Source organism: Aotus nancymaae, unplaced genomic scaffold (assembly GCF_030222135.1).
Source record: "Aotus nancymaae isolate 86718 unplaced genomic scaffold, 86718_ANA_hifiasm-v0.15.2.pri h1tg000028l, whole genome shotgun sequence".
NCBI lineage: Eukaryota > Metazoa > Chordata > Mammalia > Primates > Aotidae > Aotus > Aotus nancymaae.
The window spans coordinates 5,088,994-5,107,593 of NW_026988441.1; the positions used below are offsets into that span (position 1 = coordinate 5,088,994).

Consider the following 18,600-nt stretch of genomic DNA (forward strand, 5'->3'; position numbering starts at 1 on the left):
CAAACTCCTGACCTCAGGCGATCCTCCCAAGCCTTACAGTCAGCCTTGGCCTCCCAAAGTGCTAGGAATGCAAGGGTGAGCCACCACGCCCAGCCTGTGTTTTCTTAATTACAACCTATAAAAGACTATTTTGGGGGTATATTTTGACAAGACATATTGATATAAAAGTTGTCTGGGACCGAGCACACTGGCCCACGCCTGTAATCCCAGCACTTTAGGAAGCTGAGGCGGGTAGTTCACTTGAGGTCAGGAGTTTGAGACTACTCTGGCCAACATGGTGAAACCCCATCTCTACTAAAAATACCAAAAAATTAGCTGGGCGTGGTGGTGCACATCTGCAATTCCAGCTACTTGGGAGGTTGAGGCAGGAAAATCACTTGAACCCAGGAAGTAGAGGTTGCAGTAAGCTGAGATCACGTGACTGTACTCCAGCCTGGGCAACAGAGCAAGATTCTGTCTTAAAAAAAAAAAAAAAAAAAAAACAATAAACAAAACAAAACTACCACCTGCCTGTAATCTCAGCACTTTGGGAGGCCAAGGCGGGAAGATCACTTGAGCCCAGGAGTTTGAGACCAGACAGGACAACATGGTAAAACCTTGTTTCAAAAAAAAGTATATATCTTCTGGTTCATTAGACAAGATTATATTCAGGTTAAACTTACATGGATAGCTTTCCTGTGGTTCAATAAGAATATTCTTAGGAGATATACACTCAAATATTTTGGAGTAAATGGCCTAATGTCTGCAAGATATTCAGGATTTTCAAGATGATTTGTAAAAAGTGTGTGTACGTATACAGAGAGACAGGAGATAAGAAACACACATGCAAGTCATAAACAGGGCGGAGTGTTGAAACAGGTGACCCAGGCCAAGGGTGTGTGCAGGTGTTCTTTACACTATTTATTCTTTCAACCTTCCTGTTAATTTGAATATCAGAGAAATAAATTTTTAAAAGGTGCCTGCCCCTGGCTGGGCATGGTGGCTCACGCCTATAATCCCAGCACTTTGGGAGGCCGAGGCGGGTGGATCAGTTGAGGTCAGGCATTTGAGACCGGCCTGACCAACATGGTGAAACCCTGTCTCTACTAAAAAAATGCAAAATTAGCTGGGCATGGTGGCACATGCCTGTAATCCCAGCTACTTGTGAGGCTGAGGCAGGAGAATTGCTTGAACCCAGGAGGTGCAGGTTGCAGTGAGCCAATATTGCACCACTGCACTCCAGCCTGGGCAGAAGAGTGAAACTCCAGCTCAAAAGAAAAAGAAAGTACTTGTCTCCTAGGGTCCGGGCTGAGAGAGGGGGATGACTGGAACCTAGGACAGATCCCAGACGCAGCTGGGAAGAGGGAGGTAGCAGGTCAGCTGTCCTAGGTTCAAGTGAACACCCCTGAATCTCATAATGATTGCCCCATATCCAGTCCTCACTTCACCTTTTTAATTAATTAATTGATTTTTTTAGATGGAGTCTCACTCTGTCGCCCAAGTTGGAGTGCGGTGGCTGATCTCGGCTGACTGTAACCTTGACCTCCTGCATTCAAGTGATTCTCCTGCCTCAGCCTCCAGAGTAGCTGGGATTACAGGTGCGTGCCACCGTGCCCTGCTAATTTTTTGTATTTTTAGTAGAGACAGGGTTTCACCACGTTGGTCAGGCTGGTCTCGAACTCCTGATCTCAGGTGATTCGTCTGCCTTGATCTCCCAAAGTGCAGGGATTATAGGCATGAGCCACGGCGCCCAGGCTTGCTTTGCTTTTTAACAACAGAACACACCTTTCCCATCCTGCATCTCCAGAGCAGCCACAGGTTGCCAAGCTGAAGATGACATTTCCCAGTGTGCACTGCCAGGATGATCATGTGACTAAGTTCTCCCTCCAGGAATGAGAGTGATCCTGAGGTGTGCAGCTACTGGGACATCCCCCCACCCTCTTCCCCTTCACAATGGCTGGAACGTGGATGTAGTGGGGAGTCACTGGGGACAAAACTGAGGGTGGGGACAACACTGAGCTCCCCAACAACCTTCCGTAGCAAAGCTGTCTGCTAACTCTGAACACTTGTCAAAGTATTATGTGTAGAAATCAATTTGTGTCTTTCTTGGGCCACTGTGTTTTAGGGGCTCCTTGGTACAACAGCTTAGACCTGAAAAAATCATGGAGAAATTCTGAACTGATGGGGTATATGTTATAAATGCTCAGGGAGGTTCATAACAGACGCTCAGCATTAGAAAGGGGCCAGCAGGGACAGGCACGTGGTTCACGCCTATAATCCCAGCACTTTGGGAGGCCAAAGTGGGCAGATTACAAGGTCAGCAGTTCAAGACCAGCCTGGCCAACATGGTGAAGCCCTGTCTCTACTAAAATTACAAAAAGTAGCTGGGCATGGTGGCAGGCACCTGTAATCCCAGCTACTCTGGAGGCTAAGGCAGGAGAATCGCTTGAACCTGGGAGGTGGAGGTTGCAGTGAGCTGAGATTGCGCCACTGCACTCTAGCTTGGGCAACAGAGCAGGGCTCTGTCTTAAAAAAAAAAAAAAAAAGAAAGAAAGGGGCCAGCTACTGACAGACATGCACCAAAGATGAATCTTGAAAACAGGCTGTGCAAAACCCAGACACGAAGCACATATTGGGGGAATGAGGAGTGACTGGTTACGGAATATGGGGCTTTCTTTTGGGGTGATGAAATGTTTTGAAACTAGACAGAAGTAATGGGTGTACAACACTGTAAATGTACCACCTGAATTCTTTGCTTTATTATTAATTTTTTTCTCTTTATTGAGAAAAAATAGAGAAAATAATAATTTTTCTGTCTTTACTATTTTCTCTCTTTATTCACTGTTGCCCAGGCCAGAGTGCAGTAGTGTGATCTCAGCTCATTGCAGCCTTGACCCCCCGGGGCTCAGGTGATCCTCGCACCTTGGCTTCCTGGGTAGCTAGGAAGACAGGTGCATGCCACCATGCCTAGCTAATTTTCTGTTTTGGAGAGACAGGGTTTTGCCATGTTGCTCAGGCAGGTCTCAAACTCCTGGGCTCAAGTGACCTGCCCACCTCAGGCTTCCGGAAGTGCTGGGATTACAGATGTGAGCCACTGTGCCCAGCCATTGTTTGCTTTAAAATGGCTAATTTTACCTCCATAAAAAAGGTATATATTTACGATACCATCTAGACAAAGTTGTAGAATAGACTAAAATGATCTACAGTGCTAGAAATCAGACTAGTGGCTGCTCCTAGGATGGGAGAGACTGGGAAGGGTGTGAGGGGGTTTCTGGGGTGATAAAACATACTATACAGCCAACTGCACACTGAAGACCTGGGCATGGCACGCCATGTAAATGACACCTCAATTACAAACATAAAAGTTTGGAGGCTGCAAGTCCACATCTAGGGACGTATGCTGCAGATACATTATCACATAAGAAAAACTGCATTTATAAGGTTATTTCCAGCAGCATTGTTTGAAATCCCCAAAGACTGGAAACCACCTAACTGTCCTCCCCTAGGGGGCTGTTTAAATAAGTTATGTTAAGTCTGTTCAATGGAATACTATGCAGCTGTGTAAAGAAATGAGGAAGCTCCTTGTGTACTGATAGGGAAGGTTCTCAAAGAGGCACTGTTCAGTAGATAAAGCAAGGTGCACAAAGGTGCACTCAGAGTTTTATCTTTTGTGTTGAAAAAAAGGTCTAAGAAAATGTTTACCCTGATTCTAGTCATTAAGAAACGAACCACCTGGGCACAGTGGCTCACGCCTGTAATCCCAGCACTTTGGGAGGCTGAGGCAGGTAGAGCACTTGAGGTCTGGAGTTTGAAACCAGTCTGACCAAGATGGTGAAACCCTGTCTCTAGTAAAATACAAAAATTAGCTGTGTGTGGCGGTGGGCACCTGTAAGCCCAGCTACTCAGGAGGCTGAGGCAGGAGAATTGCCTGAACCTGGGAGGTGGAGGTTGCAGTCAGCCAAGATCATACCACTGCACTCCAGCCTGGGTGACAGAGCAAGACTCTGTCTCAAAAAAACAAACAAAAAAACAAACAAGTAACAACAACAAAAAGAAACAAACCAATCCAAAGTGAAGGGTGACAATACTGCGCTGAAATCTTTAAAACTGTCAATGTCGTGAAAAAGAAAGCTGCCTGGGCTAGGGGGCTCACATCTGTAATCCCAACACTTTGGGAGGCTGAGGTGGGATGATCACTTGAGGCCAGGAGTTAGAAACTAGCCCAAGCAGCATGGTGAGACCCAGTTTCTACAAAAAATTAAAAATTAGTTGATCTCTACAAAAAATTAAAAATTAGTTAGGCATGGTGGTGCATACGTATAGTCCCAGCTACTCGGAGACTGAGGTGGGAGGATCACTTGAGCCTGGGAGGTGAAGGCTGCAGTGAGCTGCAATTGCACCACTGTAGTGGTGGATAATAGAGTGAGACCCTGTCTCAAAGGAAAGAAAAAGTTGCCATGACAGCTAAATGTGTGTGATCCTAGGTTAGAACTTGGATTAAAAAAAAGAAATTATGGGCTGGGTGCGGTGGCTCATGCTTGTAATCTCAGCACTTTGGGAGGCTGAGGCAGGTGGATGACCTGAGATCAGGAGTTCAAGACTAGCCTGGCCAACACGAAACCCTGTCTCTACTAAAAATACAAAAAAAAAAAGTAGCCGGGCTTGGTTGTGTGTGCCTGTAGTCCCAGCTACTCGGGAGGCTGAGGCAGAATTGCTTGAACCTGGGAGGCAGAGGTTGCAGCAAGCAGAAACCATGCCACTGCACTCCAGCCTGAACAACAGAGTGAGACTCAGTCTCAAAAAAAAAAGAAATTATTAATAGCTTTGAAGACTATTACAGGAACACGTGGCAGATCTAAATAAAGACTGTCTATTGGATAACGTCACCGTCTCATGTTAAACTGCATGACGATGATAACGACACTGTAGTTCTGCAGTTGGACATCTTGTTCTTAAGAGCTGACTGCTGGAGGCCAGGCACGGTGGCTCTCGGCTGTAATCCCAGGACATTTGGAGGCTGAGGAGGGGGGCATTGCTTGAGCCTAGGAGTTTCAGATCAGCCTAGGCAACATGGTGAAACCCTGTCTCTATAAAAGAATACAAAAATTAGCAGGGTGCAGTGGAATACACCTTTAGTCCCAGATACTTGGGAGGCTGAGGATCAGCTGAGCCTTGGGAGGTCAAGGCTGCAGTGAGCCATGACCACACCACTGCATTACAGCCTGCATGACAGAGTGAGTTCTTGTACCAAAAAAGAAGGCGTCAACTGCTGGATCTTTCAGAGGTGAAGTATCATGATGACCACAGCTTTCAGTAGTTCAGCCAAGAAAAGGACAGAAGGGGCCGGGCGCGGTGGCTCACGCCTGTAATCCCAGCACTTTGGGAGGCCAAAGCAGGTGGATCACAAGGTCAGGAGATCCAGACCATACTGGCCAACATGGTGAAACCCCGTCTCTACTAAAAACACAAAAATTAGCCAGGCGTGGTGGCACACACCTGTAATCACAACTACTCGGGAGGCTGAGGCAGGAGAATTGCTTGAACCCAGGAGGCGGAGGTTGCAGTAAGCCGAGATTGTGCCACTGTGCTCCAGCCTGGGCGAGAGAGCAAGACTGTCTCAAAAAAGGACAAACTATGTGTGTGCTTGGATAAAGCAAAGGCAGTGTCACGCCGACAGCCAGTGAATCTAGGCAAAGGGACGTGGCTGTTCACTGGGCTCAATCTGTACCTTCTCTGCAAGTTTGAAACTTTTCAAAATATTAAGAGGGAAATATATAAAATGAAAATAGTAACACTTTTACAAGGTGGGCAGAAGAGTACATATAAATCATTTTGCTTTTAATGCAGGGAGTATGTAGAAATCTTTTTGTTTTTAATGCAGAGACTAGGTATAAATCTGTTTGCTTTTAATGCATCATTCTGCAAGAAGAGCTAAGAAACTTATTTCCTGGGGGACGGGGTGGAAGAAGGCTTCATTTGGTAACTGCTTTTCTGAGCTGTAATTCACATACTATACAGTTCACCCATTTAAACTATATATAGTTCAATGGTATTTAGTATGCTCAGAGTTAGGCAATCATCACCACAATCAGTTTTAGAACTCTTTCATCACCCCAAAAAGCCTACATCCTTTAGCTCTCTCCCCTGATTCAGCCCATCTGCCCCCACCCCTGGCAACCACCCATCTTACTTTCTGTCTCCATGGATTGGCCTATTCTGGGCATTTCCTATAAATGGGATCTTGGAATCTGCAGCCTCTTGTGTCTGGCTGCTTTCTCTGAATGCATTCATCGTTCATGTGTGTGGCGCCCTGGAATCAGAGCTGCCACTGTATGGCTAGAACACGTTGACGTATCCGCTCATCGGTGGATGGACATCAGGGTGGGGTTGTTTCCACTGTTCGTGAGTGGAGCACCCGTAACGTGTGCGGGGGGTTTCGTATGAGGAAGACTTTAACTGACTCCGCGTTTGTGTTCTTCGGGTGACAACTGCGTACATGAGTGACTTATCTCACAGGAAGAAGCAAGCTCAGTTAGTGGCCCTTGCTCCAGCTGTGTAAGTAGCCAGAGACGGACAGGGAGTGATGACCTGCAGGGAGAGATCTGGCTGGGACAGAGGAAGTGCAGGGGCTTGTGGGAGCCCAGAGTCACTGCCAGACCTGGAGGAGGAAGGAAGGGGCCGACTGGCTGCCCAAGGTCAGTTGGCTGTGGCTACGGGACTGCGGTAGGAGGGACGGTGTCAGCAGGCGCAAAACCTGGGCTCTTGTTGGTACAGACTGGAGGGGGAACAGTATTAGGAAGGAAAGGCCCCCGTGTGCCCCCTCTCATGTGCCCTGGCACAGGACGAGAGCTTGGCAAACACTGGCCTCTGCCCCTCTCACGAGCAAGCACTTAACAGAGATTCAGCAATAAAATGACACTACATGCTCGCTGCAGGCCAGACACTTGTTTTCTTGATGAGCAAGACACTGACTCATTCCCTCAATGACCTCATCCAATCTCGCCCAATCTCACAGCTTTGTTTTTATTTATATATATACTTTTTGAGGTGGAGTTTTGCTCTTGTTGACCAGGCTGGAGTGCAATGGCCTGATGTTGGCTCACTGCAACCTCCACCTCCCAGGTTCAAGTGACTCTCCTGCCTCAGCCTCCAGAGTAGCTGGGATTACAGGTGCATACCACCACTCCTGGCTAATTTTGTATTTTTAGTAAAAACGGGATTTCTCCATGTTGGTCAGGCTAGTCTTGAACTCCTAACCTCAGGTGATCCACACACCTCAGCCTCCCAAAGTGCTGGGATTACAGGCGTGAGCCACCGTGCCCGACCTGTATGTTTTTTTGAGACAGCGTCTTGCTCTGTTGTGCAGGCTGGAGTGCAGTGGCATGAACACGGCTTACTGCAGCTTCGATCTCCCGGGCTCAAATGATCCTCCCACTTCAGCCTCCCAAGTAATTGTAACCATTAGCAACCCATCATGCCTTGCACCATCATGCCTTGCTAATGTTTTAATTTTTGTAGAGACAGGATTTCATGATGTTGGCTAGGTTGGTCTCAAAACTCCTGGGCTCAAATGATCCTCCCACCTCAGCCTCCCAAAGTGCTGTGATTACAGGAGTGAGAAACCACACCCAGCCTCCACTCTCACCGTTTTTTGTTTTTTTGAGATGGAATCTCATTCTTTCGCCCAGGCTGGAGTGCAGTGGCATAATCTTGGCTCACTGCAACCTCCAAGTCCCGAGTTCAAGCGATTCTCCTGCCTCAGCCTCCCAGATAGCTGGGATTACAGGTGCCTACCACCATGCCGGGCTAATTTTTGTATTTTCAGTATAGATGGGGTTTCACCATGTTGGCCAGGATGGTCTCAATCTCCTGACCTCGTGATCCACCCTCCTCGGCCTCCCGAAGTGCTGGGATGACAGGCGTGAGCCACTGCACCTGGCCAGTTTGTGTGTTTTTTTTGTAGAGATGGGGTCTTGCTATGTTGCCCAGGCTCACCTCCACACTTTTGGCCCTGCCCTTCCCCCAGGCCTCTGCGACTGTTGCCCTTGGACTATCTGGGTGTATGTCTGCCTCCCTTACCAGCCAGAGGCCTCTAGATGGCAGAGCAAGGCCTGACTCTCCCCTACGACCCTACCATCACCCAGCACAGGGCCAGGCCCCCAGGAGGCCTTGAGCAGTGTTCGCTGCATGAAACTCCACTGCATCTGGAGACTCAGTTCAGGCTTAGCTCCTCCAGGCTGACCAGCTGCCCTTCAAGGTTCCCACAATGCCTTGTACTACTTTATTTATTGCACGTGTGCAAGCAGAGCTCGGATCCTTTCAGCCTGTGAGCTCCTCAAGAACAGAAGTCAGCGTCTTGCCCAAGTCGGGGTCTCCAGCATCACCCTGGACAGTGTCTGGTCACTTCAAGACATGTGAGTTTAGGCCGGGCACAGTGGCTCACATGTGTAATCCCAGCACTTTGGGAGGCCAAGGCAGGCGAATCACTTGAGGTCAGGGATTCGGGACCAGCGTGGGCAACACGGCAAAACCTCGTCTCTACTAAAAATACAAATATTAGCACACACCTGTAATCCCAGCTACACAGGAGGCTGAGGCAGGAGAACTGCTTGCACCTGGGAGGTGGATGTTACTCAGTGAGCTGAGATCATGCCACTGCACTCCAGCCTGGGCAACAGAGCAAGACCCTGTCACAAAAACAAAACAAAACAAAAAAAATAAAAAGACATGTGAGTTGAAACTCCCTGTGAGTATCACCCACTCTGGTGAGTCTTCCCTGAGCACACAGGTTCTTTTCTTAGCTCCCAAAGACTATCACTGCTCCACCATAGTTCAGCGCACTCTAGATTGAGATCTCCTGTCCTCCTCCAACCAAAGTGGATGATCATTGGCTCCCCAGTGCTCAGCAGAGGGCCCGTCCAAAGAGCAGCTGTCAGAAGGACTTAAGAGAGGGAAGAGCATTTCAAGAGAGGGAAGGAACCTCTCTAGGAGGAAGAGAGACCTGGGTGGGGAAGTGCAGGGAGGAGAGAGAGGTAGCCAGGCACAGTGGCAAATCCCAGCACTCTGGGAGGCTGAGATGAGTGGATCACCTGAGGTCAAGAGTTCGAGACCAGCCTGGCCAACATGGCAAAACCCTGTCTCTACTAAAAATACTAAAATTAGCCAGGCATGGCGACCAGCGCCTGTAATCCCAGCTATTCAGTAGGCTGAGGCAGGAGAATCACTTGAACCCAGGAGGCAGAGGTTACAATGAGCTAGGTTTGCACCACTGCATTCCAGCCTGGGCAGCAGATCGAGACTCCGTTTCCAAAGAAAAAAAAAAACGGAGAGAGAGACAAGGCAACAACAATAACAGGTTCCTTGAGTTGGAAGGGCTGAGAGGAGGCACTGGCATCACCCTGCCCCGTCCTGCGTTCCCCTCTAAACCCTACCCACTCACTCCCCACCCTAAGCTCTACCTTCAGAGCAGCACTCCCAACTTGCTTCTCCCTTAGCCCTCTCCATCTGGCCTGCTGCTCAAATCACAAAACTTAGAGTCATCCTGGACTCTTCCCCTCACTCCCACGCCCAGTCCATCAGCCAGCCCCCTGGCTCTACCCACAAAGGTAACCTGAGCCTGATTCTCTCTGCCTGCAGGACGCTCTCCCTCCTTCCACTCTTATTCCTGCTACAGTCCAATTCCCACTCAGAGGCCAGTGAGTTTTTCAAAACACGGGGCGAATACATGTTGTTTCCACGCTCAAACCCTCCCAGAGCTCCCCAACGAACCTTGAATAAAGGCCAAATTCCATATCAAGGTTTACAAGGTCCTACAGGACCTAGTTCCCCATCACGACTCCGACCTCATCTGTATTTCTCTTTTGTCCCATCGGCTCCTGCTACAAATACATCGAGCTCCTTCCACCTCTGGGCCTTTGCACTTGAGGGTGCCAGAGCGGCCACTCCAGCTAAAGAAGCAGGCTCTTCGCTCATGATCACACTGCGTTAGTTTACTTCTGAGAGTATCTCAGAGCCCAAGAGCACTGCTTTACTGGTGCTACTATTAACAATCATCACTTGTCCACTGTCTGTCTTCCCGAAGCAGGGACCTTCTGACTTGTTCTTGCTTCCAGAACAGCGCCTGGCACAGAGCACTCAAACACCTACCGAATCAAGGATGACACCAAGCCCGCACGTGCACCACCCAGACCCCCCGCGCTTCCCGGGCCCCGCCCCGCCCCCGGCGCCCGGCTCATGCGCCCCCTGCCCGCGGAGGAATTCCACCCCCACCCCGGCCTTTACCTGCGCGTCCCCGCGTCCTCGCCCAGGAGACCCCTGGCCCCTGCCCCCTCCTGCGCGCCCCCGGGCCAAGGGGTGCCCTCGCAACCCTCTCTCAGGTCTATGTGCCCTGGCTGCTCAAACCCCCTTCCCTGTCAGGTCCAGTGCCCCGAACTCCCCTTCTTCCCTCTACTCACCCGCTTCAAACTGCGTTTCCCGCCACAGCCTACGCCGCCGTGACCTCTGACTCCCGCGCGCGCAAGCCCAGAGCTGCGGAGCGCCGAGACGGGCCACGCCCCCGCCTGACATAGCGCGGACGAGGCCACGCCCAACCGGGCAGCGAACCACGCCCCACTCGTTCAACTGCAGGGCAGGCCCCGCCCCCTCCCTCTGCTGGCGAAGTGGCCTCGCCCCCTTGCTGAAAAATTATCTCTAACTCCGCCTCCCATGACGTAAGTCCCGAAGCCACACCCCTCCGTGCGGCTGCGTTCACGACCTCCTATTGTCCGCGCGCGCCGCGGCTCTGTTCTCTCCCCGGCACCCTCGGGTGCTGCGCGCGCATCTTCCACGTCCCCCACCCGCCTCTCGCCCGGGGCCGCGTCGGGAGCGCTGCCCGGACGCTGCCCACCAGCCAGCCGGTGACTAGATGCCAGAGGTCCCCGCAGAGGCTGGCCGATGCCGATACGTGGTGGAGTCCTGGCCTTTTCTCCTTCATCCTGGCCTCAGTTTCCCCATATGTAAACTAGACTCAACGCATGATGGTAACACTTGGGCGCTCGGTACACTACTGGAATAAGGTGATCGTTTGTAACCACTCTCACTTCTGCTGTCCCCCGCCCCAAATAAATGTACCTTTAAGTTGCATCCCTCCATGCAACCCCCACTTTCGCCATTGATTGGAACTGCCCATCCAGCTCCTTCAGAGCTAGCACAGCGGGAGGAAGAATTGGAGGAACTTCTCGGCTTGCTCTCACTCCAAACTCGCTGGATCTCTCCTCACCTTCCAAAGTTTGCACGCACTGTTCCCTCAACTTGGAGACTCAGCCCTCGGGTTCTTGTTCTAGGTCCCAGCGATCGCCTTTGTTGTGATGCCTTGCCTAACTTCCTCTAGCCCCGCCCGTGCAGCCCTCATTAAAGCCCATATTCCCTCACATTCTGTCCGCGCCTATCCCCTCAGTATGCTAGGAGGGTCGCTATCTTGTTCACGGATGTTTCCAGTGCCTAGAATTATGCCTGACATATCGCAAATGCTCCGGAAACATTTGCTGGGTGAATGATGTCTCCATCTCTAGAATGGCCAACCCAGTACCTGGCCCACAGGAGGCCTCAGCAAACACTTGTTGGGACAAAAGTCCAAGTCCCCTCATCCACTTACATCCTGTTTATCCTTCAAGCGTGGGTTCTGATTCACCATGTCCAGGGAGGTGACCCTGAGGCCGTGAGGTCCCTGTCCCATATCTCCACAGCAGCCATTATATCACCCAGCTCTGGGACCCTATGTGCCACACCCAGTCCCGCCTGCTGAATCAGGTTTAGGGACCTGGTGTCACTGAGGACCCTAGAAGCTCACCCCCTCTCCATCTCACACTCCAGCTCCGGGCTGGCTTGTATTCATATTTTATTTTCCTGTTTTTGTTTTTAGATTTTATTAAATAAAAGGAGCAGAGAAAGAGGGGAGCCCGTGATCTCCCAGGCTATGGGGGAAAACCACGGGCCCTCTCCTCCCTCTGTTCAAGGTGCACTGCGTGCTGGGCTTGAGGTGTAAGCTGGGGAGGGAGGGGAGCGGGAAGGGTCAGCGGTCGGGACCTGTAACCCTTTCCCCTTCTGGAAGACTCAGTGGGCAAGAAAGGAGCCTCCTGGACCCGGACTGGGGCTCATCCCAAGGGCCGAGGGCTGGCGGGACTCAGGCCCTGCCCGGGGCCCCTTCCATCCCAGGAGGAGGAAGGGGTGCCGGCGTCTATCTGCTGGAGGGTGGTCAGGCAAGGCTGTGGGGCTGGGTGGCTGGCCCCTCACTCGTGGACGTCCCAGATCTCGGACAGCAGAGGCGGCAGCTTCTTGTCCTGGAGCCGCAGGGCAAAGACCTGCTCCGAGTGAACGGAGCTCAGCGTGCGCAGGCTCACCAGCTTCATGAGCATGCGCGGGAAGCGCAGCTGGTCCTGCGGGAAGCAGGTGGGCGCCGGCTGAGTCCCTGCCATGCCAGCCCACCGCAACCGAAAGGAGGGCCCCTCCCTGACCTGGCATGGAAGCCAGCTTGGGCCCGCCCCTGTGCTTGGACTAGACCTGGCTCCCCGTCCGGAGGGCGGGGCCTGAAGACAGACTCTGCCCAGGGGACGGCAGCGCGGTGCCAGAGCCCCGCCTGGATGGATCTCGGGACCGAGTCGGCTCTGCGGCCCCCTACCTGCGGCCTCTTGATGCGCGTGTAGGACAGTAGCGCCTCCACGTAGGGCTGCTGCAGCGCCTCCACGCGGCCCGGCTCCTGCACATTGGGCCGGTCGGCCGAGAAGATGTTGATGGCGATGAGCAGGGCGTACTCAGCGTCGTCCAAGCCCAGCCGCCGCATGGCCCGTGAGAACTCGAAGATGGGGTTGATGAACTCCACCTGCAGGCCTGTGGGGCGGGAGGCCGCCCGTGACTCCCTCAGCCCGAAACCGGGCCCCACACCCTGGCCCCTGGCGCCGCCCACAGTCACTGGGGCCGGGAACACAGCAGTAATTACAGAGTTCTTGTCATTTCTGTCCACCTGTGTCCCCGTGCCCATAAGAGTGCTGGCACGGAGGTGTGCCACACATCCCACCCAGGGAGGGGATGAATAATGAGGGTGTACTTTTCTTCAGTATTTTCTACGATCCTATCACCACCCTCCCTTCCTGCCTGGGCGGTGGCTGCAGCTTCTGCTGTCCTATCCTTGCCCCCTTCACGAAGGCAAAGGGAAGCTTTTAAAACCTCGGTCACGCCGTGTCCGTCCCTGCGCTGGCTTCCACTGCTCAAGCTAAAGCCCCAACTCATTCCCAAGACTGACTTGTTCCTTCATCAAAAGTCACTGAGTACCTGCCACGGGCCAGGCCTCAGCACTGACATTTGAGGGCAGAGGGGATGGTCACAGACAAACACATCAGTAAGAGGCCCACCTGTCAGAGGGCTCTGAGTTCAATGGAACAGAACAGTGCACGGAAGGGTGAAGGCCCCGCTGAGACCCATGGTTCTATTTTACACAAGGTGGGCAGGGAAGGCTGTGCTGTGGGTAACGCTGGAGCAGTCACCAACCCGAAGGTGGTGAGGGATTGAGGCTCCGGAGGGTGACCAACTGTCTGCTGTTCCTAAGACTTGGGACAGGGGGCTGCCCAAGCCATGAGACTTTCAGTGTTAAACTGAGAAGGTCCTGGGCAAACCAGCTGGTTCCCCTAGTAGACAGGCCCTTGGCTGGAGTGTGCTGGATGGGTGCCAGTAAGAGGCCAGGGTACTAGAGGAGGAGGAGAGGGCAGGAGCTGAGGACAGAGAGGGAGCGATGCCAGGCCCTAAAGAGTTCTGTGGGCCACAGAGGACTCTAGCTCTTCTCCTAGTGAGACGTGAGCCGTGGAAGGTTCTGAGCAGAGGAGAGACGTGAGCAGCCTCAAGTGCTGATGGGACCCTTCTGCCCGACCTGTGAACAGCACAATCAGGTGGGTGGAGGCAGGGGGTTCCTCGAGGGGACCCTGGCAGTGTTCCAGGGAGCAATGACTGAAGCCAGGGTGGTAGCATAGGGGGGCTGGGAGGTGGTAGGGTGGGATTCCGACCTCTCCACCCCATCTCCCTGGGCTCCAGCTGCCTGGGCCTCCCTGCAGTTCCTCCAAACCACCGGTTCTCCCCTACCTCAGGGCCTTAGCAATCGCCGATCCCCCCTGCCAGAAAGCTTCCCCACAGTCCTGCCCTGCTAAGCTCATACTAAAATAAAAGGGTTACTGGGACCGTCTCGGGTGGTGAAAGGGCCAGGGTTAGAGGAAGGGGAGAAGGTGGGGTTCAGACAGATGTTGAGAAATGCAGAGAGGTCCCAGGCAGATTGTGGGACGACGAGGGAGCGAGGCCCTGGCACATGCTCTGCAGTGCTGCCAATGCTGCTCCCACTCTTTTCCTGGGTAGTGCCTCTCACTGCCCAGGCCTTCTTCCAAAGTCCACCTGCCCAGGTGCCATGACCAAGTCAGTGCTTTTGGAGAGCAGGAAGCAGTGCTGCCTTAGACAGCGGGGAAGGCTGCCTGCTTCACAATGGAATGAACTCCAGCCTGCCTCCCTCGGGTGAGACCAGGTTTTAGGGTGGAAGAATGCTTTTCCTAATGCCCACCAAGACACCAAGATGGCTGATATGATAACAGGGGCCCCTCTGTCTCAGCTTCCACTGCAACCCACTGTACAGAGTTGGCACTCAATACATTCTTTTTCTTTTTTTAAAGAGAGACATAGTCTCCTCTGTCACCAGGCTGGAGTGCAGTGGCACAATCATGGCTCACAGCAGCCTCCAACTTCTGGCCTCAAGCAATCTTCCTGCCTCAGTCTCCTGAGTAGCTGGGACTACAAGCACGCAGCACCACACATGGCACATGCACTCTTCTCTCGCTCTCATGTTGGCTCAACCCTCACCCCGACTTTGGAGATAAAGAAACAGACTCCGACAGGGATGAGATGGCCCCAGGTCTTCCAGCCAGCAGGGGCGCCAACCCTCCCCGAAGCCTCCTGGGGGCCCTACCTGCGCGGTGGAAGTCGTCCTTGCTGTAGGTGAAGTCCTTCAGGAAGGTGATACACTCCGTCTCGTGGTTATAGCGTCTGGCCGTCTCCAGCAGCATGATCTGAGGGTGGCAGGGGGAGGGGGCTCGAGCCCTGTGACCCTTTAGCTGCTAGCTCCCCAGCTCCTGGCCCAAATGGGGGTCTAATCTCACCAGGATTATCCCTCAACCCCGTCCCCGCTGCTCTCTCAGCCACACCAGCGTGCAGCCAGCACGCGAGACAGCCGAGCTTTCTCCACTCCAGGCCTCCGCACACGCGGCATCCCCCTCTCTTTAGGACACTCTTTCCCCAAGTGAGCACAACGTATAGGGGCAGGAGATTTGATCTTTGTTCTTTGCCATATGCCAACACTTGGAATGGAGTCTGGCATACAGTAGCTGCTCAATACTTATATGTTATCCCTAACTTGACTCAAATGTCAACTCCTCTGAAAAGACTTTTTGGCAACTTTTCTTTAAAATAGCCCCTCCAGCCTGATCCTCAATTTTCTCGGCCTTGGCTCCTTTTTCCTTTCTCTTCTTGGCTCATAGGAGACTCTATTCCTCGTGGAATGTCATCCTGTAAGGGCAAGGACTGGTCTTGCTTAACTCTGCCCCCAGCATCTGTCCTGGAGCTATCTCTGGGATTCCTGGTGGGCAGATGGGCCATTACCTCGATGGTGGATGCCTTCAGGAGGGCGATCTGGTCCTCCCGGCCCAGCTGCAGGAAACCAGGCACTTGCTTGGCGAAGTCCACGATCTCCTGGACTGAGATGATGGCCAGCTCCGTGAAGTGGGCAAAGCGCTGCTGGCGGGCATCTCGGGACTGAGGGTCTGCGCCCAGGGGCCAGGGCTAGGACACAGGAGACCAGGGTCACTCCCAGGGGTTTGTGAGCCTACGTCCGGGCAGTCACCTCGAGGCTACTCCTGCACTCTGGGGGACCCTCCTCCCAAAGCCCCTGCCGTCTGGAGTCTCATTCTCCCACACCCTGGGTGATGGCCCAGCCAGCTCTACCCCACTGGGATCATCATACTTAAGACTGTGGAGGGATCAGTACCGTGACTTTGGGCTGGTCGGAGAAGGAGCGTTTGTTGCACTGCAGCTGGGCCGCCACCAACTGCTGGATCATTAGTTCCTGAGCCGCTGTTAACTGGACACCTTCACCTTCCCCGGAGACCTGGCTGCCTGCCTCAGATCCCCCAGGGGATGCCCCAGGCCCAGAGACTGAGTTACTGCTGCCCTGTGGCCCCACAGGCGACGGCGACTGTGACTGCTGCTGCTGCTGCTTCCGAATCTTCTTCTTCCGGATCTGTTCTTCAGAGAGGACGCCTGTAGGGAGATGGAGGCCTCAGCAGAACCCCGGGGGTGGACGGGGCCAGGCCAGCACCACCCCCTCCCGCCGCACTCACACTGCTCCCTCATCCCTGCCTCCTTGCACTTGCGCAGCCGGCACTGCTGGCACTTGCGCCGCATGAAAGCGTCCATCTGGCAGGTTCCACCGCCCCGGCAGGCATAGCGCCTGGCCCCGCCACGGACCACACTGCGCCGGAAGAAGCCCTTGCAGCCTTCGCAGCTGAGCACGTTGTAGTGGAAGCCAGAGGCCTTGTCCCCGCATACGCGGCAAAGCTCGTGGCCCAGCATCTTCGGGGCTGGGCCCTTCTTTCGCTTGCGCTCTGGCTCCTCCTCCGGGTCTGGGATGACTGGGGTGGGTAGGCAAAGGCCATGAGAGAGCCACAAGGAGAAATGGGAGCCAGAGGCATGGGCCCGCAGGAGATCCCCGGGCAATGCGCCAGAGGATGGAGGGAGAGAGGAGGTGCTGCTCACACTCAGGGAAATTGCAATTCAGAAAAATGTATATGTCAGTGGACCCCAAAGGATGAAGCAGAGGAGGAGATGTCAAGGAGAAAGCAAGAACAAAGACCAAGGATCAGGGGCCTCCCATTCCCAACTCCATTTCTTTCTCCCTTCCTAAATCCCTCCTCAAACCTCCACATCAACTCCAAAGCCCTATCCCTGGGCCCTGTCTCACCCCAGTCCGCGCTGCAGGCTGAACCGGCCTCATCAGTGCCTGGGACATCAGGGTCTGGACCCCCGGGCCACGGCTCCGGACCCTCCTCCTTTACAGTGGGTGACGAAGAGGGGGCGCCGGGCTGAGGGGGGCCATTTCCTGGAAGAGGGTGGAATCCAGGAGAGGTACAGTGAGCTTCTGCTAGTGTGTAATAAGGGCTGGGTGGGGAGGGGAAGAGACTCACTCACCAGGCAGGGGGGTATCCAGGGAACTCGTGGTGGGAGAGGACATGGTGGGGTCACGGAGCAGCCTGTAGAATACAGGGGACTGAGAGTCTTGCGGGGCTAAGAAGGGTTGGGTCAGGTTAGTTACAGGTCCTGAGAGGGCTTCCCCTCTTTCTTCCATCTCTGAGACCCTACCGCTAGCCACAACCCTGGTTCCTGCCAGCCTACAAACCCTCCCCATCCTTCTAACAGGGCCTGCCCCCTTCTGTTCTAGGCCAGCTTTAAGCTTGGTCTTAAGCCCCAACCCTCAGGGCCCATCCACCTGCTCTTTCTACATGGGGCCCATTCTCCTTCAATCATGCTCTGCCCTGACGGCCTCCCATCTAGTTTTCCCCAACCTCCTCTTCATAAGACTCCACCTCACTTCTGCCCCAACCACCCCTATTTCTCATTCTGAGCCCACCTCCTCCCATTATGCTCCGCCCTCATCATTCCAGGTTCAGCCCCTACAGCCCACATCATGGGCCTTCCAACACCCACATCACTCCCTCCAAGCCTCACCCCACAACCTAGCTCCAGGTCCCACCCCATCTCCTCCCATCATGCCCCGCCCCACCTCCTCCCTTGATGCTCCGCCCCCACAACCTAGTTTCAGGCCCCGCCCCAACCCCGCCTCCTCCCTCATGCCCCGCCCCCGACCCACGCTCCAGGTCCCGCCCCATCTCTGCCCATCATGCCCCACTCCGCCTCCTCCATTCATGCTCCGCCCCCGCACCTCACTCCAGGTCCCGCCCCTCTCCGAGCACCAGCGGGGGGCGGGGCTCATGGCTGCGCGCGGGGGTCTCGTGGACGGCCTCTCGCGGAGTGAACTACTCCTGTTGCCCTGGAAACAGCCGCGGGAGGCGCGAGTTACGGAGGGAAGGGAATGGAAGGAGAGAAAGGGGCTGAGCGGAGCACGCGGGGAACGCCGAGAAGCCCCGGGTTCGGGGCTCCTCCCGCGTCTCCCCACTCTCGGATGCACCTGCCTCTCCCTTTGCTCTGCTTCTCTTCGTCCTCCTCTTTAGCCCCTGACACACCGCCGCTACTCGAGTCCCTTCAAAACTAACTTCGCCACTTCTTCCGGCAACCCCGCCCGTGCGTCACGTCCGGAAGGGGGCGGAGCGTGAAAGTTGACGGACTTCCCGTCCGCTTAGGACCAGCCGAAGTGGCTGCCCCGCACGGAAGTTGGACATTCACCGGAAGTTTACTTTACCGGGTAGATCCGCTGGGACTTGACACAAGAGTTCCGGACCCATTTCCTCGCTTCTTGGATAGGCAGGGAACCTCGGATCCAAACCTCCAGCCCCGCCCTTTGAGGCTTTAGCTCATTCAGGCGCTTCTCTGAGCCCGCGGCAAAAC

General features: G+C 53.9%; 2 protein-coding genes across 7 annotated transcripts in view; both read right to left on the bottom strand.

The window, feature by feature from the left end:
* The window catches only part of POLD1 (DNA polymerase delta 1, catalytic subunit), a 34,295-nt gene extending 22,575 nt beyond the window's left edge, over positions 1-11,720 (bottom strand). The window contains exons 1-2 of one of the 3 annotated variants that reach the window (XM_064381007.1): positions 10,434-10,480; positions 8,547-8,666 (exon numbers count right to left, since the gene is read on the bottom strand). The gene's annotated coding sequence lies outside the window, so the exon portion shown is untranslated. Of the gene's footprint in view, positions 1-8,546; positions 8,667-10,433; positions 10,481-11,236 lie in introns of those variants that run through there. The other 2 variants (XM_064381008.1, XM_064381006.1) reach the window with 2 other exon arrangements.
* Positions 11,721-11,857: 137 nt separating this feature from the next.
* NR1H2 (nuclear receptor subfamily 1 group H member 2) lies at positions 11,858-18,331 on the bottom strand. 4 transcript variants are annotated; one of them, XM_064381011.1, is made up of 10 exons: positions 18,228-18,331; positions 17,978-18,085; positions 17,227-17,322; positions 17,000-17,137; positions 16,380-16,670; positions 16,028-16,299; positions 15,643-15,822; positions 14,954-15,053; positions 12,635-12,843; positions 11,858-12,392 (listed from the first exon to the last, which is right to left on the bottom strand). In XM_064381011.1, exons 3-10 carry the CDS (start codon positions 17,267-17,269, stop codon positions 12,246-12,248), a joined length of 1,380 nt encoding a protein of 459 aa, XP_064237081.1. In that variant the 5' UTR covers positions 17,270-17,322; positions 17,978-18,085; positions 18,228-18,331; the 3' UTR covers positions 11,858-12,245. The 4 variants fall into 4 exon arrangements, with proteins under 4 accessions (XP_064237081.1, XP_064237080.1, XP_012316714.2 ...); XM_064381010.1 differs by having other exon boundaries at positions 11,860-12,392; positions 17,227-17,288; XM_012461291.2 differs by having other exon boundaries at positions 11,860-12,392; positions 17,227-17,288; positions 18,224-18,331.
* Positions 18,332-18,600: the final 269 nt, after the last annotated feature.